Source organism: Hypoxylon fragiforme (assembly GCF_022984875.1).
Source record: "Hypoxylon fragiforme strain CBS 206.31 chromosome Unknown GGS25scaffold_10, whole genome shotgun sequence".
NCBI lineage: Eukaryota > Fungi > Ascomycota > Sordariomycetes > Xylariales > Hypoxylaceae > Hypoxylon > Hypoxylon fragiforme.
The window spans coordinates 1679446-1701064 of NW_026054765.1; the positions used below are offsets into that span (position 1 = coordinate 1679446).

At 47.7% G+C, this 21619-nt stretch overlaps 9 protein-coding genes across 9 annotated transcripts; 2 read left to right on the forward strand and 7 right to left on the reverse strand.

The window, feature by feature from the left end:
• Window positions 1-108: 108 nt before the first annotated feature.
• GGS25DRAFT_526391 (uncharacterized protein) lies at window positions 109-2421 on the reverse strand (the record flags this gene model as incomplete). Its single annotated transcript, XM_049264974.1, has 2 exons — window positions 109-777; window positions 838-2421. The coding sequence occupies 2 exons, from the start codon at window positions 2419-2421 to the stop codon at window positions 109-111; spliced, it is 2253 nt and encodes a 750-aa protein (XP_049112421.1).
• A 559-nt stretch (window positions 2422-2980) lies between these two features.
• On the reverse strand, window positions 2981-4697 carry GGS25DRAFT_89963 (FAD/NAD(P)-binding domain-containing protein). The gene has a single exon (XM_049266123.1). The coding sequence runs from the start codon at window positions 4340-4342 to the stop codon at window positions 3155-3157; it is 1188 nt and encodes a 395-aa protein (XP_049112422.1). The 5' UTR covers window positions 4343-4697; the 3' UTR covers window positions 2981-3154.
• A 1067-nt stretch (window positions 4698-5764) lies between these two features.
• GGS25DRAFT_528363 (uncharacterized protein) lies at window positions 5765-7405 on the reverse strand (the record flags this gene model as incomplete). Its single annotated transcript, XM_049265182.1, has 3 exons — window positions 5765-6022; window positions 6079-7154; window positions 7238-7405. The coding sequence occupies 3 exons, from the start codon at window positions 7403-7405 to the stop codon at window positions 5884-5886; spliced, it is 1383 nt and encodes a 460-aa protein (XP_049112423.1). The 3' UTR covers window positions 5765-5883.
• A 549-nt stretch (window positions 7406-7954) lies between these two features.
• GGS25DRAFT_526394 (uncharacterized protein) lies at window positions 7955-9021 on the reverse strand (the record flags this gene model as incomplete). The annotated part of the gene is made up of 3 exons (XM_049264975.1): window positions 7955-8066; window positions 8131-8565; window positions 8627-9021. The coding sequence occupies 3 exons, from the start codon at window positions 9019-9021 to the stop codon at window positions 7955-7957; spliced, it is 942 nt and encodes a 313-aa protein (XP_049112424.1).
• Window positions 9022-9862: 841 nt separating this feature from the next.
• On the forward strand, window positions 9863-11248 carry GGS25DRAFT_528368 (uncharacterized protein; the record flags this gene model as incomplete). The annotated part of the gene is made up of 4 exons (XM_049265183.1): window positions 9863-10615; window positions 10692-10765; window positions 10853-11025; window positions 11114-11248. 4 exons carry the CDS (start codon window positions 9863-9865, stop codon window positions 11140-11142), a joined length of 1029 nt encoding a protein of 342 aa, XP_049112425.1. The 3' UTR covers window positions 11143-11248.
• Window positions 11249-11386: 138 nt separating this feature from the next.
• Window positions 11387-11871, reverse strand: GGS25DRAFT_526396 (uncharacterized protein; the record flags this gene model as incomplete). Its single annotated transcript, XM_049264976.1, has 2 exons — window positions 11387-11773; window positions 11839-11871. The coding sequence occupies 2 exons, from the start codon at window positions 11869-11871 to the stop codon at window positions 11387-11389; spliced, it is 420 nt and encodes a 139-aa protein (XP_049112426.1).
• Window positions 11872-12999: 1128 nt separating this feature from the next.
• Window positions 13000-16141, reverse strand: GGS25DRAFT_511025 (ribonuclease H-like domain-containing protein). Its single transcript, XM_049262694.1, has 3 exons — window positions 15403-16141; window positions 14938-15271; window positions 13000-14886 (listed from the first exon to the last, which is right to left on the reverse strand). The coding sequence occupies exons 1-3, from the start codon at window positions 15969-15971 to the stop codon at window positions 13327-13329; spliced, it is 2463 nt and encodes an 820-aa protein (XP_049112427.1). The 5' UTR covers window positions 15972-16141; the 3' UTR covers window positions 13000-13326.
• A 329-nt stretch (window positions 16142-16470) lies between these two features.
• Window positions 16471-16824, forward strand: GGS25DRAFT_526398 (mitochondrial distribution/morphology family 35/apoptosis; the record flags this gene model as incomplete). Its single annotated transcript, XM_049264977.1, has 3 exons — window positions 16471-16511; window positions 16611-16648; window positions 16712-16824. The coding sequence occupies 3 exons, from the start codon at window positions 16471-16473 to the stop codon at window positions 16822-16824; spliced, it is 192 nt and encodes a 63-aa protein (XP_049112428.1).
• Window positions 16825-17226: 402 nt separating this feature from the next.
• GGS25DRAFT_90023 (uncharacterized protein) lies at window positions 17227-20104 on the reverse strand. The gene is made up of 5 exons (XM_049266124.1): window positions 20003-20104; window positions 19421-19955; window positions 19284-19366; window positions 19132-19227; window positions 17227-19062 (listed from the first exon to the last, which is right to left on the reverse strand). The coding sequence occupies exons 2-5, from the start codon at window positions 19686-19688 to the stop codon at window positions 17371-17373; spliced, it is 2139 nt and encodes a 712-aa protein (XP_049112429.1). The 5' UTR covers window positions 19689-19955; window positions 20003-20104; the 3' UTR covers window positions 17227-17370.
• Between the last annotated feature and the right edge of the window lie 1515 nt (window positions 20105-21619).

A 21619-nucleotide genomic window follows, 5' to 3' on the forward strand; every position in this document is an offset into this window, starting at 1 on the left:
GACGGATAGATCCGAAACGTGCACCATTTGGTTGAACGACCAACTAATTTGTTGTTATGTACAACTCGATCTAATTTACAAACCGGATTAATGGCCACTCCGAGCATCTCAAGAACCCGACGGTTGTTGATCGGATTGAATAGATGCGTTGGGTGGACGATTAGGCCGAACAACAGAAAACCCCCTCTCCGTTACGGTTGGCTCCCTCGATATCCTTCCCCACAAGTTTGCTGGAGAAAAGGACCGCGGTGAAGACCTGGGTGTAGGTGGCTGTAAAGTATCATTTGAGATTCTTTCCGTTGGCGCAGGCCTCGGTATCCCGTAGTATAGGTCTGATTCGCGAAAGGAGTAGTCAGTCCATCGCGGATGCAAGCACCTGGTGTCGGTGCTGCTGGTGTTTACCTCTGAGGGCGACGAGGATCTATTCGAGTTAGAAGAGCTGGCCCCAAGCGACGACTCTGACCGTTCCGTGGAACTGTCGTCTACAAATGGTTCAGTACTGATTGAGGATGACCGTACTGCGTTCTGTTGGCCGGGATAGTCAATTGAAGGTATTTGGGAGTGTCGCGGCGGTCGATAATAGTTTGGACTTGAAATCGAAGCGGAACTGTGTGGTGAGTGATTTGTTACGGTCCGTTTTGATTGTCGTGTAGCGCCTGCATCTCTAGATATATCATCTCTAACAGAACCATCAACAGATGGATCTTGCGTAGATTCTCGATCTGGCAAGTTAATTCTTAAACCTTGTCGCCGACGAAGCTGGTTCAGACTGTAGACCTGTTTTACATTGTTAGCTTGGGTATAGGTCTTACGGTTTAAAGATACTGGTCAATGTACCTCAGGAGTAGGTTTGCTCCACCACTCAGTCAACGCCTTTCCCAGGTCTATAACAGCTGGAGCAAAGAAGCCGAGTATCAACACACACATGTGTATAGACAAGTTTATATAGCCAATAGCACTTCGCGCGTTATCCGATGCTACTCCAGGCACGAACGCTACCATATTGGCCAAGCTGGTAAGTCGAGCGACAGCGGATACTGTTCCGATGGAGAATAGGCTGTAAGCCTGGAACTGTACGTTGCAGGCAAGCAGAATAAGCTCACAGGCTCCTAGGACAGCTAGTTGTGCCAGGCCGGAGATCTGGAGACCCCCGATAGCAACACCGCGGATGAAGACTAACACAAAGAGAGCTACCACGAATGACTTGTGCTTTTTCCCAGAAGTATCTGACGCTGGCAATTGTCGGTATCGGTTCCGATTGTCGAATATTAAAACGCCTAGACTTCGCGTCGGAATTTGTAACAGTAGCCACGCAAATGCCATAATAATGGCACCTATGAGGAGAAAGGCGAGAGAGATGTGATAGGCGGGAAGATAAGACACACAGTCAATTTGATAGAATGAAAGTGCTATTAGGGGCAACATGAAGTAGGAAAGAATGATGTGTAGGGTCCGCACGAACGTACGGCGTAAACCTGTGTCTGAATTGGGAGGTCGTTTCAATAGCCGATAGACCTCCAGACAGACTGCCGAAACGAATGCGATAAACACGATGAGGATTACCATATTTAACCAAGTGTCCATGGTCATCGGAGCGCCGACGATCTGCGTCATCAACTCCAATCCAAACGTACCACCATACGTGCCATTAATTTCGTAGATTCCATCGTTAATGCCGTGGTAAGTGAACCCGTGCGTGATCAAACCATCCGCGAAGAGTGACGTCCATCCCAGGCGGCTCACAGCTGGTTGATAGAAGCCAGGATAGAAGATGCTCAGACCTCCTGTGAGAAAGATAAATTGAAGATACTGCAAACAGTCGGCAAATCCCGGGAGCAATGGTTGCGGAGCATCTTCCGTTGAGGCAGAACTGTCGCGTACTGACCTAACGACGCCAACACATAGAACGAAAATGAGGATACACGATGGAGTAAACCGCAGTGCGGCTTTAATTGGGGGGCTCAACTCGGGGGTGACATTGGCCTGCATGCAGCCTCTTTCTTCAGCATCGAGCCCAGCTAAATGGATCGTGACGTGGAAGGTGGAAAGGGGATGAAAAGCTTCTCTGTCGTCAGCTGCCGTAAGGCTCAAGCGAGATTTATTCCACGGTGGCGGGAATGTGTGACAATTTCTATCAATAGTAGGATGATGAACACTCGAGTCTCCTAGCATATCAAGGGCGATGTCCATGGTTGTTATCTCGGTAACCCAACGCTCACATTCGTCTATCTCAAGCAAGCGGCTAATAGTGAAAGAAAAGCGGTCATGTGTCCCGTTGATATGCACCAGACTGGACGATAGACTTGCTTCTTCGGTGATGCCATGAAGGCCAGGGGTGTAATCATCGCAGTCTTTCCACTGCACGTAAGCTCCCGACACGCATTTAGCAAGAAGCGCGAACAAACCGACGCGTCCTCTCATGCTGTCGGTCAACCCGCCGTAGCAGTTAGTTTGTACACTTCCACTCTATACCTAGGGTATTTCATATTTGATGAAGAGCTCTGTTCGTGTGTGCCCAGCGTTTGTTGGAGATTGGTTGACGTTGAATTTGAATTTGATAAGAACTCCTATCGTAGCATGGTAAGGTCAACAGTGTTGCGTTGAAAGATGAAAGGTGAAAGATAAGAAACTAGGGTCACAATATTTAAGCTTTCGGCACAGATCTGGAAGTTAAGAGAGTCCAACCCCTGCATAAGCGTGCTGTTTGATACAACGTTCCACCCACACTACTACCTAGGTACCTAGGTACTCACCCACTATTGACACTAAATTAGAATTGGGGTCCCTGAATTCATGATGATCGGTCCACTTCTATAGATCTCTCCACTGTTACAATTCATTTAGGCACATACTGGACAACCCCAACCAATCAGGTATAAGGGATTCTTGAGGCCTCTCAGAGTTAGTTAACTTATTATCACTAGGGTAACATTAGCATTGAAAAAATGCATAGTGACGTTTACTAGCATACGACTGCGCCTTGTTCAACTTTTGAATACTTATGTATTAATTAATACTAGTCGGCTATATCTAGGAGTGATGTCATGAACCTCGAAAGTTGCCCAACCTTAGATCTATTTGTCTCGGGAGAGTAATTATATCAAGCGAAAACTCAGGGTTAGGGTTGGGGTCCAGGGTTAATGAGCCCGAATCGTTAATCATCAATTTCATTGTACTCGCTCCACTCCTTTCCACTCCAAAATTTCTGCCCACCCCTGAACGAGTGCTCAATCTTCTCCTTGGCCAATGCTTGCATCCTCGCCTCAAAGTCGGACATACTAGCTTTCGTAACCCCTTCTCTGGCAATGGTATGTGCCAGGTCGGCAGCATTCCGCATAGCTGTGTCGCCACCAGCGCCACCTATAGGGCTCATCGCATGTGCTGCATCGCCGATGAGAGTGACGCGCCCAGTCTGGCCGGTCGAGCTCATCTCAATGTTAGGCTTGCTCGAGAAGACAGGTATGCAGGCGGATAGATCGAACGCTGCTGATTCTATCAACAACTTCAGTGTAGGATGCCATGTCTTGGACACTTTCTCTAGAAATGCCTTCTTTTCCTCGTCTGCTCTCGGCAAGCCGTCTGAATACTGGAAAGGGGCTGTGCAAATAACCCAGTATACGTAATCTGGAATGTCAGGCAATTTGCCTCTCGGCTCTAGCCGTGCGCTTTCTGACCATGTCATTGGCTCGGCAATCATCTGCACATTGCTCTCGTGGTCCACGTACATGCACCAAGTGAGTACATCGGGCGATAATGATTTCCTCAGATCCTCCGTCAATGGAGTCCGGCTCCACGAGACCCACCGCTCCAAGTCAAGCAGTTTGCGATTCGGTTGGAGTTGTTTGCGCACGCGGCTCCTAACGCCATCCGCGCCAACCAGCAAACGCCCGCTCGCGATCGAGCCATCCGTAAACTTGACCTCAACATGCCCATCGACGACCTCGTACGACTCAAACTCCATGTCGTACTTGATAGCCTCATCTATATGCAGGGAGGTCAATGCGCGCAGCCACGTCCTGTCGACGGGCATCGAATCTCCTACCGGAGTCGGGTTCGCAAACTCAAGCTTCCGGCTATCCACGTATCGCGGCTCGAAGCGAGCATTATCCGAAGCGGTGCGCTGGAGCAAGTCTTGTAGCTGAGGCGATAAAACGCTGGTTAGGGCCGCCTTGCCGTCCCCCGATATGCGGAAACGGTGGCCTTGTAAGCCGCGTGACTGCGGATGCCGCTCGAAAAGGCGGAACGGGATGGAGTGGAGACGCAGGCCTTGGGCTAGCGTGAGGCCGGCGATGCCGGCGCCGATGATTAAGACAGGTTGGTCGGATGTGATGTTTGATGGCATGTTTAAGTAGTTGAGAATATTATAATATATATCGAGTATGATGACTTACTCTACGGTGAAGTATAATAAATTAGCTCACTTAGCTCTCCGTTTACCTATGACGGATACTTCACGCCGTGATATAGGTCACTGATACCCGATAGAATGTACGCAGATCGGGGGTTTAAAATCAAGCGTGCAAATAAAATGTCTACGAGATATCATAGCTCTCAAAGTTTTCTGAAAAATTAAAAACCAATCGGGAATAAGTGACATATATATGGTCAAAGCAGCGGGCGGTGTAAGCAACTTGGTTATGAATGCTGTCGTAATCCAAATGTGACCGAGAATACTGTCAAATAGGGGCACTTGATGGACACCCCTAACACTAGTAAACTGATTACTAAAAATCGAAATATGACAAACCTGGTTCGCTTCATCTATCTGCCAATTGAATACCTCGACTAGTTGGAAGCTATGAGAAGTGCTTACTTATTTACTTGCCTGGGTAGGTAGTTCCTAGACATGCGTCTGACTGTGGGCCTCTTCATTGGTAACTGACTCTTGGTAAGCGTGGGTTGGGTATTAGATACCTGGGGATCTAAAAAAAACACTCTTGCAGGGATATATATAGATCGTCACACGATTCTACGGTAATAGCATATGCATATTCCACACGCTGCTTCACTTCTTCAGTTGCTTAAACAGCTGTATCACGTGACTACCATGGACATCAGCTAGATATCATCACGTGACACCCCTGAGTGAGCCTCTACACGTGTAAAGCTTGACATATCAGCGATCAGGGCCAATGAATCTATATACCTTTATGAGCGAGGTAGGCCAGGTACTTCATACAAGACTAGATACTCTTTGCTTAGAATAAGGTCGGAGGGGGCTGCTAGGTCTGGCGTATAGAGTTGGGCCTCGTAGTCACCACTATACCTAGTAGTAAATATCATTGAATGCATTGCCATCTGTGGTACAAGCCTGAGGAGCATTTGGAGCTAAGTTGTAGTTCTATCTCTACCTGTAGTACGTACCGAATAAAAAAAAAGTGCCTGATTCCTAAGGGTGCAAATGTAGCCCCACGCATATCACAAACCCCCCCCCCCCCCGGCCATACAATTTTCCCCTCCTGACAGCCCCCCGAAGTTAAACTTATAGGTCCCCGTAAAGTAGTATCTATCACTTCCTGAGTAGAAATTCGAAAGGGTTTCTACCTATGTTGGCGCAGTTGGAAAGCGCGAACACCACCACCGAGCCAAGTGCGGGTTCAGAAAGAACACCACTGTAAGTGCCCAAAGGTGCGGGTTCGATCCGCCTTTCAACTTTTTGATTTTTTTTCCTTTTTCTTTTTTTTTTCTTTTTTCTTTCCAATCAACCACCCCCTCGTTTCTTCTATTCAACTCTTCATTTTTAAAAAAATGATTTTTTACCTTCAATTGTTTCCTTTCCTTCTAAGTGCCTTATTAGTATCCAGGCATGTATTCATAACTAGCAGTTCATACTCAAGGCATCTGCCATTTGATCATTCTCCTATGCTAAGCAGACATTTCCCCTCAGGGGAGTGTTTCTATCGGAAACCACTGACTAAACCGGCCCTCTGGGTCGTATTGCTTCTTGAGGACCTTCAGTCTAGGCAAACTTGCACCATAAATCGTGGATGAACTTTCATCTCCGAACCCGTTATTAATGTATCTTCTCACAAGTCATTAACCATGCACCATATAGGTCTGCAAAAGGATGGAACTTACGTGCTATGATGCGCCAAACCATCAGCAGCTTGCCACAACGCCCTTGCGCTCGTCCCGTACGTTAACGCTGTCTCATCGAATGCAGCATCCGTGTACGATGCGGTAAACGAGGCGAACAGGTAGACAGAATCGCGAAACGGATACGACGAGCTGGACACAGGAAGCTGGCGGGCCTTGTCCATCGGGTAAGCAGTGAGCAGCACTGAGCTGCGCTCAGCTCCGGGCTCCTGACCAAGCCTCACCCAAACATCATACACAGCGTGCCAGGAGGCCGGATCGAGATGCAACATCCCAACCCCCCAGGTAGGTTTGCGTCCACCTTTGATACATGCCATCTTAGTACCAGCATTCCACTCCGTATACTGTACTATCTTGGTTGCATCCACTACAGGTCCAATGGCAATCAATGAACTGAATGCGCTTCGGCCGGCTGCCTCCGTACCGTGATAGAAAACGCTGACGATGATAGACGGTGTTCCGTTGCTGGCCAGAATCCACGTCATAGAAAGGGCCATTTGCGATGTCAAGGCCAGTTCCGAAATAGCCCCAAGTACCAAGTCAAGTTGCGCGGGGGTGTAGATGAGGGCACCTTGCCAAGCCTCGAGCGAACTACTGCTCTCCACAGGATAGGATCTAAGCACCGCCGATGCCACGATACCAAAGTTCGGCGCCGCTCCTCGCAGGGCCCAGAATAAATCGGGCGATGAAGACTCGGTCACCTTTCTAAGCGAGCCGTCCGCCAAGATGACGTTCATCGACACGACGTTGTCCACGCCAAGTCCGTACTCGCCAGTCAAAAAGCCGATTCCGCCGCCGAGAATGGCCCCTAGAGCCCCCACGCAGTCACATGTCCCAGTCGTCACGAGGGCGCTGTTTTGAGACGCAGATGCGATCACGTCTGATATTAAGGCGCCGCCGCCGATAGTAACAAGCTTTCTATCTACACTGAAGGTGACGGAGCGGAGCAAGTCGAGGGCAATGATTATGCCTGTTTGGTCAATGGTGAATGTGGTCGCCCAGCCGTTGCCTCCACTCTGGGCAAGGAATGGAATATCGTTATCAACGGCCCATTTTACCTAAGAGTCTCATTAGATCTAGTAACCACCTAGGTTGTGATAGCTTTTTCAGGCTTTGATTATCTCTAAGAGAAGTACAATACCGTTGTCTGCAAGTCCTGCTCGGTCGCGGGATGGACTACAATTTGTGGTTGCGGAGCTTTGAACTCGCTCCATCTAGGCACCGTTGTGATATTCCCGATGTAGGAACCAGGGGTGAGAATCCTTTCGAGCGAACTCACGTCCAAGCCGTAAACACAACTGCTCGCCATCAAAGCTCACGCGAATAGAAGAAGGACGGGCTTTACGATAGATGAACGCTCTAACATAGACGGATGTAAGTGAACTTATCACTGGTCACTTCTATTAGCACAGGTAGAAGGGCTGAGAAGTTACATTCTATGAATTAGAGCTGCAGTGTCTTATATACATAAGGGTGCTTATGAAGCTGAAATGTGAGTCCCCGCTTGCCAGCTCCTGATTTACGGATATAAATCTCACTTTTCTCCCCTATTGGAATATCCCAACCCCATCTGGCGTCAGCATCTTTCGTCAGGTAAAAATGCCATCACCATTTAGTTTCTTTGGCTCTGTGTAAAATGACTCTTGATTACTGCGGTCGCTGCTTTACCTTGAATATTTGAAGATCTAGTTGAAAAGGGACACACTTACCCGTGAAGCCCCCTGATCAAAAGCAACAATACAGCAGACGGAGCAACTTGATAACCGTTAGTCTCACAGAATCAATTAAATGTCATATTTTGAGTCTACTAGATTTCCACAGCCAAGCTAAACTGAATCATTCCTATCCGATAGAACGCCTACACCGTCTTCGTACCAATCCAGAGTGGATTCGAAGTGCAAGTTAGCAAGTTTCCTGCGCGGGCGCATGTTGCCTGTACATATCCAATACCGATAGCATCAAATGTAGATCTACACTAACTGTCAGCAAATTTCTTTATCACAAAGACATCTTATAGCTGTCGTTATCACTTACGCGTCGCTACAATCCCAATGCTGAGACACGGTGAGTATGTCTGTTTGCGGATCAAAATGGAACGCTGCCGTCGTCGTCGAGTCTCCTTCTGTCGTTGGCTTGCAAGTTCCGTCAAACGTGCTGTCGTCTGTGGCCGATGGTGTGCAGTCAAAGACATCCGTGTTGGCCATGTTCTTCAACGTGAAAGATGGGCCCGTATCTCCGCTGATGGACGTTGATCCGGGAGCCATTTCGTACTGGCGTTGCCATTTCTCAAGCTGCCATGACTGGTATCTTCCGGAGTTATCCGCGCATGAGTCTGCTTCTGCTCGAGCGGGGCCCCCTTTAGTCGTGATAGTCACGCCAGTGCCTGCCAGCATACAGCTATCGCTGCCTTCGGTTGCTGTCGTACAGTTCATGTCCAGTTTTACCGATCCGGTCGCCAGGGCATCGGAACTATAACATTGTTCTTGGTCAGCAAATTCTAAACCCATTAGTAAGGTGCACCAATGCTTACCCTTCCACATCCGAGCAGGGAAACGTATGCGATAGGTACATGGTGCGATTCTTCCAGTCCACAGCAAACGCGACTGCGGTATCGTACGTCGGACCATTCCCAGCCCAGATACAATCGCCCCATATGATATTCCCGTCTTCATACCAGCCCGCCCATGATTCTGGCCATTCTGCGACGCACTCGAAAAATGTCCCCTGGGCGCTGTTACCGGGAGCTATGCTAAACGCGACCGTCGCAGTACCGGTGCCCTCGCCGGACTCTGCTCCATCGTATCGGCCGGCGCCCACTTTCCACGGGTACGTTGAAGCGTCCGTAGTGGCTCCGCACACTCGATCGGCACTTGCCCTCAACGTGAGCAAGAGTGCCGTGGTAAAACCTATGAGATTAGTCCGCATCATGATATTCCCCTAGATATGCTTTGAATTTTCGTCGTATTGTTGGGTTTGTGTTCAGGTCTCTTGTTCAGGGGTGAGAGATGTCTTGATCGACGGGTGACAAATAGTCAGATCTGACTGCTAGTTATACCGAACACAACCAAGTGCCGGATGTTTTAGACCACTACATGGTAATATGGATGAGTACGCTGGGAAATTGATTCCAATCTTCCGTTTGGTTCCTTGACGCAAGTGTCCGTTGGCATCTGAAGCAGCCAATCATCTCAACGTGTATATATAACCGCCTGGGTAGGGAGATAAGGGTAATTAACCATATTCTTGGTATATATGTTACGATAACAACTGTTTTCTCTTGGATTCCAGCTCTGCGTGTCGTATATGTCATGTCAACGATATAACATCGTAGGAACTTTGCACTTGGAAGACACAGATTCGCACCGATATAACTTAATAATTAGCATCCCACCGCGACTAGGTATTGGTATTTCGAAAAGCGTCGAATCGGTATAGACAATACGTGCAGCGTGATAAGGCAAGATGCCTCCCCTACCTACATACGTAGAGTGGATATCTGCCGGGTAAATTCAGAGCTCGGCGGTATCACCCACACCAATATAGCTCCAGATTAGGTAGACTCCTAAGAAGACTAACCATGGGAAGAGACAGGCCGGGATTATATTTCAAGAGAAGCCGGGTTTTGTATATAGGATATACGATGTAGAGTGTCATGCGGGTAACAGTCCCCCTAAATAGTTAGCTACTTGTCATCTTCAGCCCTTGTATCACGACCATTTTCCTTTCGTGAAGTTAGCAGATTGTCACTCAAGATACCATTCTCAAGATGCAGTGGAAGACCGTTGCCCTCGCGCTCCTCGCGCAGGGCGTAGCCGCCCAACAGATGATCCGCTTCGGGTGCTCGCAGCTCGTGATCGAGCGGCTCGACCCCCTCGTGAACCCAGGAGTGACGCCGTCGCCGCACGTCCACCAGATCGTCGGCGGCAACTCCTTCAACGCCAGCATGGACCCCGCCGACCTCGACCTCGTGCGAGACTCGACTTGCACAAGCTGCACCTACTCGGAGGACTTCTCCAACTACTGGACCGCGGTCCTCTACTTCCGCGCCCGGAACGGAACCTACAAGCGCGTGCCCCAGTTCCCCAACGTCGGGCTCCGCGCCGACGGCGGCATCACGGTCTACTACATCCCGCCGTACGACGGCAAGACGACCGTGACGGCCTTCAAGCCCGGCTTCCGGATGCTCGTCGGTGACGCGGGGCTGCGCAAGGCGGAGGGCATGCAGCGCCAGCTGTGCCACCGCTGCTACACCACCGTCGATGGTGCCGGGCCTGCCGGTTCCTCGGGCGGTGCGCCCTGCACCGGATCCGACACGCAGAGCTTGCCGCCTGAGCCATGCAAGGGCGGCATTCGGACCACCATCACCTTCCCGACATGCTGGGATGGCATAAACTTGGATAGCCCGGACCACAAGTCCCACGTCGCTTACCCGAAGCAGGGTTCCTTCGAGTCTGTCGGCACATGCCCTGAAACCCACCCCATCAGATTGCCCCAGCTGATGTACGAGGTCATGTGGGATGTGAGTACCGATCATTGATTTGTCTGCATTTTTCGCCGAAAAAAAAAACAGGTACTAATACGCGTATCCCACACAGACAACACAATTCAACGACCCCGAACTCTGGCCCGAAGATGGGTCTCAGCCCTTCTACTGGAGCACCGACGACGGGTAAGCAACCCCCCACCCCCCTTATTTTTCTTTCCTCTCCGCATTATTCATCCAAGTAAGCAATAAACTAAAATCCATAATTCACAGAACCGGCTTCTCCCAACACGGCGACTACATCTTCGGCTGGAAAGACGACTCGCTGCAGCGCGCCCTCGACGCGCGGTGCAACAATGCCGTGTGTGCGCAGCTAAAGGTGCAGAGCTCGGAGGACGCGCTCAGGTGCACCAAGGCGCAGACGGCTGTGGAGGATGTGGATGGATGTGAGTTGAGATCGTTCTTACAATTATCTGCACGATAGGATGAATGCGTGCCTACTTGGTCTGGATGCTTGGCTAACTTGTTTCACAGGGCTGGAGAAAATCCCGGGTGCCATGTAGGTTGGACAGGTGGTTCGATGAAGCGAGGCTGTTGCACCGTCACGTAGAGATTGTTTACCTAAATTTATATTACGGTAATGGGGCAGCGCTGTGAGTTAAGGGGAGTTGGTTATTGTTTCATTCTAGTAATGAAAATGCGTAGCTCTACGGTATCTAGCTGTATAAATCCCTACCAGTACCTCTTGCCACGTGCCCCCTTTTCTCCATCCACAACAAGGAGCCATTCTCGACACCCACCTCCATTTCAGGGACGAATTTGACGATTCGATTTCTTCTTGCCCCTCTGGAGGTACCGCTTGCCACTGGGTGTAGGCTCGCCCCAATAGAAACTGAAACACCCTGCCGTCTCGTCATCGTCATCATCAGAATAGTAGTAGTATTGCCTTCTATCATCATACTGATCCGGAAGAGCTCCTTTCCTCGGCGCGACAGCGGCTGTTGACTGTGACGCAGAAACGTTTTGTTCGCCAGGCACGGAAGGCGGCAGGCCTGCTTGCTGTGCTGCCCAGTTCGCGGTGTAGCCCGTTATTGGTGCTACTTGGGGCTTTGCTGCTTCGGCTCCACGGGCTGGCTGCTGCCGGAGCTCTTCTTCGGAGATGGGTTGTTGTTGCGCAGGTGCGCTACCGCATCCCTGTGAGTTGTTATGATAAGGGGTATGGTGTGAACTACGTTGGTCACTACTATGGCCAGTGTTACCACTGCCATGAGGGCTCCTATGATTATCGCCATGGTGATTAGTGTGCTGAGAAGGGCGAGGTAGAGATGAATCTGAAAGTGTGCTAGCGGTTGCTGCTGATGTACTATTATCGCGTTTAGGTTCGTAAACAATATAAGGAGCCTTGTCTTTCCCTTTACGACGTTCCATGTACATGTCCTTTGATGGATCACGATTTTTGTGATGCCCGTGACACCTGTGGGATGAGGTCTTAGCTATCAAAGAATTATTTTTATGTGTTTATAAAGGAATATTTGGGACATAAGTATTCCATTACTCAGTGTAAACAATGAGATGGATACATGATTGTAATTTTGTTTTTATATGTTTAGATGTTTGCAGTAGTAAAGTGATGGAAGAAACCCCAGGAGATCAATCATTGTTGTAAAGGCCCCTGGTGAAGTAGGGAGTCCAGTCATGTTTGGATGGTAGTTGTAGCATTGAACTATGCATGTCGTGAGTGGGTGTCCCACCGTCAAGTCGACTAGCACAGGTAACCTCTCTTCAAGTAATCACAGAAGGACGGAAGTTTGGGGTGTTTAGTGGGATTTGACGCCGGCAAAGATCAAAACATAGCTAGAGATACATCGACCTCTCTTATAGACACAATGAAAAGCTGTATCCCTTAATCTCAGAGGTGCCTAGGTCCCCAACTTATGTTTGTTGAAGTATGACTACTACCGTTACGCGTCTAAGTACATGCCTCGTAGCGGCCTAACGGTTCCCTGCCGTATACTAGGTAATCAAAAAGGCAGAAGTAACCTTCTACTCCATGTCAATAATCCAACTCACGATACGTACATATTATGACAGATTATAATTAGCTAGCTCGGACGAGGCTTCGTGTTTCATAGATATGATTGAGTACTATACAATCCCGTCATGAAGAAAACTTCTGGTCACAATACTAGTGACAAATAAAATTCGCCGGAATTTAACGCCCATGTGCACATGTGCCCCTTAGAAAAGATTGAACAGTGGCATGGCTCTTCCATAGAAGTTGAATTTGTGTGTATGGAAAGCTGCTTGTTAATAAACAACTCGAAGTATCCATTCATAGAATAGACACATAGATGTTGTTCCGTAGGTACTATTTACCTAGGTTATGAATTTGACATAATCAGATTGCGATTGTTATTAGGGGGTTATTGCAAGCCCAACTTAAATATTTGGTATAAAAAAGGGGTTGTTCTAACTTGGTATCTTGGGTATCTGGGTACCTACCCATGCATTCAATTAATCGCATGTAAACCTTGGAATACTGCAATGCGGCATCAACAAATCCCTGGGTGTACCAGGTAACAACTACCTGGTTGTCTACCTAGGTAGCGTATGATATCCGCAGGCCATGCCTTGAATAGTACACAATTCCCAACTCCATGAAAATGCAAGGTCGTGAACATAGAAAGGCGAGCAATGCCACCGGCACTATATGTAAGTACGTAACCTTTTTCCAGACCCAAGCACATTCATTTCCTAAATGTTGCACTCTTTCCAGTCTTCTCACCATGCATCCTCCGTGCAGCCTTGGGGCCATCGATTGTCATGCCATAGGGGTTGAATTTCGCCCCTTGTGGAGTGCCATTAGCCCTCTTAGCATTGAGGACAGACTTCGCCTTACTGTAATCAAAAGGCTCCTGATCCTCATTAGACCCCTTTTCTGACGTTTCCGTAGCCTCGCCGGAGTTCTTAGCGTTGGCGCGCTTGGCTAACTTCTTTGCTCTCCGTTCCTTAGCAGTAGCCTTCCTACGTGCGTTCTTCTCTCTCCTCTTTGCCTTTTTCTCGTCACTGCCTATATCAAGCGAAATTTCATCTGCATCAAGAGAAGCACCTGAGCGGGGATCGGGTTTGACTGGTGTCTCATTGACCTCCCCTACCTCAGACCCAGAATTGGACTCAGACTCAGACTCCGATTCAGATTCGGGCACCTTACGCTTCAAACCGGCTTTGAGAGTAAATTCGGTATCGATTAGTGGCTCAGAGGCGCCCGACTTTAGTTGGGATGATTGCGGGTTCTCGGCAAGGGGGATAACCGACTTATCATCTTCTATGACTCGGTGGCTTAGCCGAAGCTCAGTTTCATTCAAGAATTTGCCTGACTTCATGAAATGAGCCCATGGGAGTTCAAATTGCACAGTGCTTGAGATTGTCGAGTTAGGCCGCTCCTCCCATCGACTACTAATTGAAAGCTTGCCCCATAGCTTGGAGGTTTGAGAGACGAGGTCCTGCGTTTCTAATGTTGCTGCCTCGCTGCTCTTTGGCTTGGGGAAGACGACATTTGCAACATGCCCGATAGCCATCGTCGGCGTCGTCTGGCTACGGATCACATCCGTGACACTGGGCCCATTTGCGGCTTCAGCCTTGGCCTTATTAATGATGCCAGACAGTTTGAAAGCATCGCGCTTGGCAATGTAAGAGGTGGGGTCCACGAGGCTATGGAGAGCTTTAGGGTCCGGAGGGATACGTCGGGATATATCAAAGAGAACCTGGTTGCTCATTACAAACAACGCACTTTCATCCTCCCGACGGGCCATTTCATCCCGCCATTTATGAACAGCTCGAAATACGGCGAACTGCTCTTTGGATAGCCTTCCAGAAGAGTTTCTGATGAGTAGATTATACCACCCAAAGGCACCCTGGCCGGTTTCCGAGTCGTAGACACACGTCTCGTATCGTCGGAGAGATGTCTCCTTGGATTTGTCAAGTACTTGGCGAATGGGATCCTTTTCCACTCCTTCCGAGGATAGCTTGAGTAACTCGTTGCGCATCATATCATAGATGTAGAGTAGATAGTGAGTATCCGAGCGCGCATAGTAGAACATCTCTTCGGGTAATGGTCGTATTCGCCAATCGGCCAACTGATATTTTTTATCCGCATCGAAGTCGATGAATCGTTTGAGCAAGTACGCGAGACTCCTGCTAGGATACTCAAGCGCTACTGCTGCTTCGAAGGTATCGAACAATCCGACGATGTAGAGGCCACAGTCTCGTTGGAGCCAGATGATATCCATGAAAGAGCCATGAAGCACCTATAAAATCTTGAGAATAGAGTTAAAAACAGCTAGGCATGTTAGACTGACCTTGATGATATTCGGGTCAGCAAAGACCTCATTCAAAACCTCCAGCTTGTGACGCCATGGCTGTAAGGTATCCACAATCCAGTCCTTCTCGCGCGTACTAATTTGCATCAACGACATTAGGCCTGCGTACGTTCTGAAATCGTGGTGTTCGGTGTCGATGGCAATCTCTTTCGCCTCCTTGAGTTCCTGGAGCATCTCTAGGACCCCTTCAAAGGTATCCACGTAGGTAGCGGTTGTGGTTTCGACTGGTTGGTATTTTATGGGCTCCGTATCCTGGAAGACTGTATTTGGATATTCAAGGGAGGTAATTTCGGCCTCGTATGGATGTTTATATCTGTCTTATTGTTAGCTTCCAATATTAGTGCTAATAATCCGCCCCCCCCGTCGCTACGCTGCGAGCTTTATTTTCCATCCCCAATAGCTAAGGAAAAGACTTCAATATGCAAGGAAATGGATTGACCGTACTGGGTTTTGTTGTTGTCATCTTGAAATGTCACGAGACTTTCTTCAAGAGGAACAAGGGCGTGTGGCTTGATAGTGAGAAGAGGTTTCCAAGGTGAAGGGCTAAGATTGTTTGGTTTAACTTCGAATGCGTTTTGAGGTTTGATGATGTTTGCGCGGCGCATAGAACTTTCTAGCATCGTTGATCTAGGTTTCTTTGCGGGAGGCCCTGTCTGGTCTGTTGGCGCAACCCTCCTCTTGATCAAGCCGGTGTACTCGTCCAAATGGGTATCGGCCTTCTCCAGGAGAGTGTCTACCACGTCGACGATGCGCGTCCAATGTACATCGATATCGTCGCCATCTTCAAGTTTTGGTGTCTTTAGTTCAGTGCCCTTCGTTGAAGAAGTAAGGAGGCTTGTGGCTAAGGAGAGGAGGCGCGCAGAGGTATCGTCAAGCTGCTCTTCGGCATCGGGATTACTAGATCGGTGAAAGTTTAGATCTTCAGCAGCTATCTGATTCGTAAGTCGAGTGGTGGCGACAAGAGCAGATTGAATCTTCTCCTGGATGGATTTGAAATCCTGAGAGGAATCCATGATGTATGCGCACCACCAACTTTGTTGATTTTAGTTGGTGATGGTTTAGAGAGAGATTGATTTAAGAGAATCGCTGCAAGTTCAAAGTTAACGATTTTAGAAAAAAATTAACTATCTGGGTATGAACTAAGAATGCAAAAGGTCCACACAATAGTTAAAGCCCAGGGTGTGTTAATCTAATCGGCGTGATTCCCGCTGTGGGGTTGTACTCCGTAGGTACTGGTAGGCAATGGTAGCTCTGTAATCTGCGCGAGCAGGTACTTAATAAGTACCTGAATGAGAAGGATATAGGGGACGCTAAGATAACGATAACCAAGTTAGCATGTTAATAAGTATCTCATTGGAGCGCGTTGGCTGCTAGTTATAAAAAGCTCCCCATCTTAATAAATCCAAATTACGCCTACAAATGTACAACTTGTTGTAGGGGTTGCGTCTATGAGAATCAAAGAACTTCACATTTCACACCACAAGACCACAGCTTGATCTTAAATAATTCAACATGTCCGCCTCCCTTGCACCCGAGTGCAATGAAGTCAAAGAGTAAGCACATAGCTCCAATGTCAAATATCGTCTTTCTTTATTTAGGCAGCTAGTTAGTACCTACGTTGTATAAGCTAATACTCATTGTACTCATTGCAGGCGATACGATACTTGCTTTCTTAAGTGGTATAGTGAAAGTACGTTGCCGTTGATATTAATACAGACATCAAGTACTGCTTCATTTACTTACAACACTACAGAGTATTTGCGAGGCAAAGGAAAAGCAGACGATAATGAATGTGCCCAACTATTCAAAAATTATCAGAGTTGTCTCAAGGCAAGTCACCCCTTCACGCACAAGCCCACCCATTAATCGAGCATGTAACCCTAGATCATCGTGCATGGTTTTATACTTAGCTAACTTCCACAGGTTGCTCTAAAAGAACGGGGTATAGATAAACTCCTGGATGAAGCACGAGAAGATACTAAAGAGAGTGATGACCTCCACATGAAGAGAAAATGATGGCAAATAAGTGCCGAGGTTCCGAATAGTCAACGCCACTCACTGGCTACAGTAATCACGCCGACCTCACGACAATCACAACTTCTAGTTAATGCGGTTACTTTAGGTAACCCATGATCCAAACCTCTCACTTATCCATGGGTTAGTTCATAACAAGAAGAATGCTATCAGGCAGTCATAACGCTCAATTATAGCTCAACTCAACCATAACTAATTCACGTAAGTGCCCACCGAAGTAGTTAAGCTCCAAGGAGTCATCACTAATGGCCATAGCCCACAAACACTCTTCAACATTTGCAATGTTAGCCAAAATACTGAGCTTCTTATAAACATAGTATTTATAATTTACAATATTTTGTGTTTATATCTCTAATTTTTAAATTATTTCTCATGAGCTTATTCATAAAACTTTGCCGTTTCCACAGGCTGCGCATTCTCAACCGTGGCAAAGCCTAGCTTTCCAACATCGCCGTTTTGTTCAACATTACCAATCATAACCTTGACCTTCTGCAGTAACTTCGCCCTTTCTGTAACATCGAGTCCACTACCACCGGGAGGACACTCAAAGTAGGGATTGTCATATGTCTGGCTTACCACGGAATCGAATCTGTCGGGAGCAAGCGTTTTCATGCCACAAGTGATGCCGATGATGCCAACGAAAGACATTACCATGGAAGACAAGAACAGTAGGATAAGCCACACAGTACTTGGATTGTACACCTCTTCGAATTTGGTGGAAGAAGCATTGGTATTGGCACCTATGAACGGAACATTGCGGAAGGTTCCCAGTAGGCCATCCGGTATATCGCCCGTGGCGGGAATGTTAGGATGGCCGAAATCCGGTGCATTGTACCCAGTCAAGCCAGTCGCAGGAATATGGTCCGGCCCGTAGGTGGAGATATCAGTGGATAATTCTCCAGCAAAGGCCGACCCAGACATCCAGAGCTGGATGAGGCTGTTCAGGAGCATAGAGGCGCGTGCGGCGAACATGGCCGGTGCCACTGCTCCAAGATCGACCAATTGCTGGATGTCACCAAGACTCTTTGCGAGAAGAGGTAGGCGGCTGGAATCACTGATGAAATACTCGGAAGCGCTCGACCACAGGCCACCAGTGCCATGTTGACTCGCAAGAGTGATTTCGTCTAACACAACCTTGGCCCAATAATCGAAGACTGTGTAATTTGCATTGCGATGATCTGTGGTTGATGGTCGGATGTGTGTAGTAGCGCAGTTTCCTTCTGTGCAATGTATCCTTGCCTCGACCAGCTCCTGCTTTACAATGCAGTCAGATGTCACGATTCGGTTATCTGGAGTAGGCGAGAGAAAGCGTATGGTATTAGCAACGGAGAATTTCGGATCTTGTTGTTCCGTTAAGTTTGGCGCGCGTTCGCCGATGAAGAAAGCTGCTCGGTCCGACCAGAGAGTCTTTCGCTCAGGAAAAAGTTCAATGTCATTAGATGCGGACGTGTTAAGGGCGCAGGTGATACAGGTGATGTTAAATCCGTTCAGCGGTGGTGATGTATTGTTCTTATTAACATAGCTTACTTTTGGACAGGTCAGGGACACATAGGACGTTTCAACCGAGAAATCTGCTGTGCCCGCTTTTGGAAGTCCGACGATGGGAAGGCCAAAGAGACTTGCATACGACTCCACGTCATGCTGACCCGAAGCGTCAAGCCAACCATCACTATCGGACGAAGATTTGTTCAACTTATCAATCCGAGGAATCTTGATATTCCCCCACGCGTCTCGAGAGCCTCTTTTGTTGCTCAGCGTTTGCATAAGAGCAGCTGAATAAGCCTCTATGATTGTGCTTGGACGTCCAGAGTTGAGAGCATCAGACTGCGCAATACTCCACTCTCCCACATATACCTGTCCGAGAGGCCCGCTATCGACATAGCGAAGAGGTACGGTTGTATCGGTTGTGTGGTTCACCTTGGTAAGAGCACGAAGCGATGCCTGACTTCCTACTGGAGATAAGACCCACAGGAGAAGCAGGAAGGTGGAAATAACACTAAAGTTTCGGAAAACGAGCTGGTTTTGAACTGCATCGGAAACGGTCTTCGTGCTTAGAAGGCACCGAAGCGTCTTTTCGACCTCAGTTACTTGGTTAGAGACATCAAGCCTGGAGATCCTCATACAATGGATAAGACTTACACCCAACTCAACACCACGCTCTGCTTTTAAGCGTCCGATCAAAGTCAATGCTCTCCCGACAACAGATGCGAAAACAATAGGGAATATAGTCGGAGCCTGGATCAGGGTCAGCATCTTATCCGGGAACGGAACTTAATTTGATGGTGCTATACAAGTCCGGAGGCCACTTCAACCCCTAATCCAAAGCCACTACCGATGGGCTTGCCTTTAAGGGTTAAAACGGCAATAGCCAATACTGCAATACAGTTAGTTCTATGAGGATAGCAAGCAGTGATTATTGTTCACATGCCTAGAAAAATAAAAGACACGGCAACTATTATAATATCCCAGATGTGCTGCAGTATACTCCACAAGGTCCATTGCGGTACAGCTTTCAATTCAGTAGGCCAGCCTACGAGATAGACTTGGGATTTGCCATCCAAGCTCTCTGCACTAGAGGTCGTTCTCAACCTAGATGGATTTTGAGGCAGCCAATGTGAGCTCGAAGGATTGGGGTTACGATCAATTTGATCGCATATCATGTGGTCGTGCTGCATGGGTTGTGTAATATACGACATTATGGTACCAATGATGGCAAAAGACAATGAAACAAATTAACATCAAGAAAAGAAAGGACGACTATAACCCAGACCCAACGAAAAAAGAAAAATCAAAACCCCGAAAGCCTGATATCTTGACAATCTTGACAGAGCACAACCAACAACACATCGTCAACGTAAGGGGGGGAGGGGGCACGGTTTTGTATAATTACTGCAGCCTACAGGACCTGGCAAACATACTACCATTACTATGTATTAGCCAGCCTTGACTGCCTAGAATGCGCGCTGCCAGTGTCAGATTCTGTACTTATATAATTAGTTCAACTACCTACCAAGGTGTTTCCAATTGCTGATGCGCCGCAAAAACCGCCCCCATTTTACCTATCTCATACCGTAGCCGCCGGCCGAGCAGAAGCGTCAATAAAAACCCATGATTCGACAAGAGCAAAGCTTGAGACATAGATCCACATAAGCGAGATGCAAGTTTAGTAATAAGGGTAGTTACATTAGATAGGCAGTTATATAAACGCGCCCCATTATTGAAAATATCCGAGTATTTACATCGAATCGGGGGAGAATCTCCTAATCCAAATGCTTGAAGGGGACCTTTGCGCGCTTAATGTTTGCCCGCTAAATGTCTACTGGTAAATAGACCTAGGGTAGGTACCTAGGTTATGCATGAATCAATTGTTAAAGACCCGCTTTGTTATTGTTTGAGTTGAGGGAGGTCCAATGAGAAAATGGTATTCGGAGTAAATAATATGCACATTGAATACGAAGCTATTGTCAATGCCCTATATATGCTTAAGGGGCTATTTCTTCGCGATAAATATGATGAAAGATTACATATCTGATCGCTTGGGTTTGATGGCTGTGGTGGAGTTTATGCACTTTATCATAAAACGATATAAGACGTAGTGTATTTTTTTCGTGGTAGTAGGTGAATATAAGAATAGCGACAACGCTGAGGATAAACATGATGATCGAATAGGGAGGTTGGCTGGGAAATGTAATTATGCAACTACCCTAACCCATTGCTATCTACAGGTCAACCATGTAAGGGATGTAAGGGAGAGGAGACACCAATTTCGGCTCTTCAAGAACGCGTCTAGCAGGGTATAGAGAGTTGGCTCAAGAGCTTTCTAATTCATCGTTACTAACCTAGTAGTAATCAACTATTGAATTTCGTTCAATATTCAGAGCACCAACATATTCTCATTGAACGAAGCAAACACGTCCCGCTCGCAATACAAAGAACTGGAAACGATAGCCCCCCCAGGGCCCCCACCCCCCTAATTCCTAATTCGTAGGGGCCAGAATGATACTGACGGTTTAGATTCCCAGCCGCAATCAGCGCTATCCCAGATTCATCGAATTTACGTCATAGTCGCCATTTTGCGATTTTTACAAGTCTATCATCAAGAAGGACATTTCCTTGCTCACAACCAACAGATCAGCCATCTGGAAACCCATTTGGGGGTGGCTCGGGCATGAGATAAGGGGGTTATATCTAATCAAGCCTTTTACACGGGAGCGATGCTGTGATGAGAGAGGTAAGCATGACGAAGAGCGCCTTCGATATAGCCAGTACAAGACCCTGGCTGGGCATAAAATTACCTGGGTCGAAGTGATCTTGTATATGCTCACTGGAGTTTAGAACAAGTTCCTGAAAGAGAGACCCGAAAGCCTACCTATTTAATGCATTAAGTAGAGATCTTCAGCTGGCCTAAGTGAACGGGGTGCTTTGTGAAAGGCGTCTTCTATATGACTACATGAGAGACAAGTGGTGTATGATGACAGTAAGATGCAGCCCTACGATATTGATGATAGAATGTGTGGAACTGTATGCATGCACTACCGGTAATAATGGCCACTAAAGCAGGCCACTTTTAAAATCAAGCAGGTTACATCCTTCACATGTAGAACTTGAAACTAATAAATCTCAATGT

Excerpts from the sequence above, each read along its gene's own strand:
- GGS25DRAFT_89963 (XM_049266123.1), bottom strand. The coding sequence starts at position 4,342 with ATGCCATCAAACATCACATCCGACCAACCTGTCTTAATCATCGGCGCC.
- GGS25DRAFT_511025 (XM_049262694.1), bottom strand. The coding sequence starts at position 15,971 with ATGGATTCCTCTCAGGATTTCAAATCCATCCAGGAGAAGATTCAATCT. Across the intron at positions 15,272-15,402 it reads GATGACAACAACAAAACCCA|ATATAAACATCCATACGAGG; the intron begins GTACGGTCAATC and ends ACAATAAGACAG. Across the intron at positions 14,887-14,937 it reads CTGACCCGAATATCATCAAG|GTGCTTCATGGCTCTTTCAT; the intron begins GTCAGTCTAACA and ends AAGATTTTATAG.
- GGS25DRAFT_90023 (XM_049266124.1), bottom strand. The coding sequence starts at position 19,688 with ATGTCGTATATTACACAACCCATGCAGCACGACCACATGATATGCGAT. Across the intron at positions 19,228-19,283 it reads TTGAAGTGGCCTCCGGACTT|GCTCCGACTATATTCCCTAT; the intron begins GTATAGCACCAT and ends ACCCTGATCCAG. Across the intron at positions 19,063-19,131 it reads AGCGTGGTGTTGAGTTGGGT|ACGCTTCGGTGCCTTCTAAG; the intron begins GTAAGTCTTATC and ends GAGGTCGAAAAG.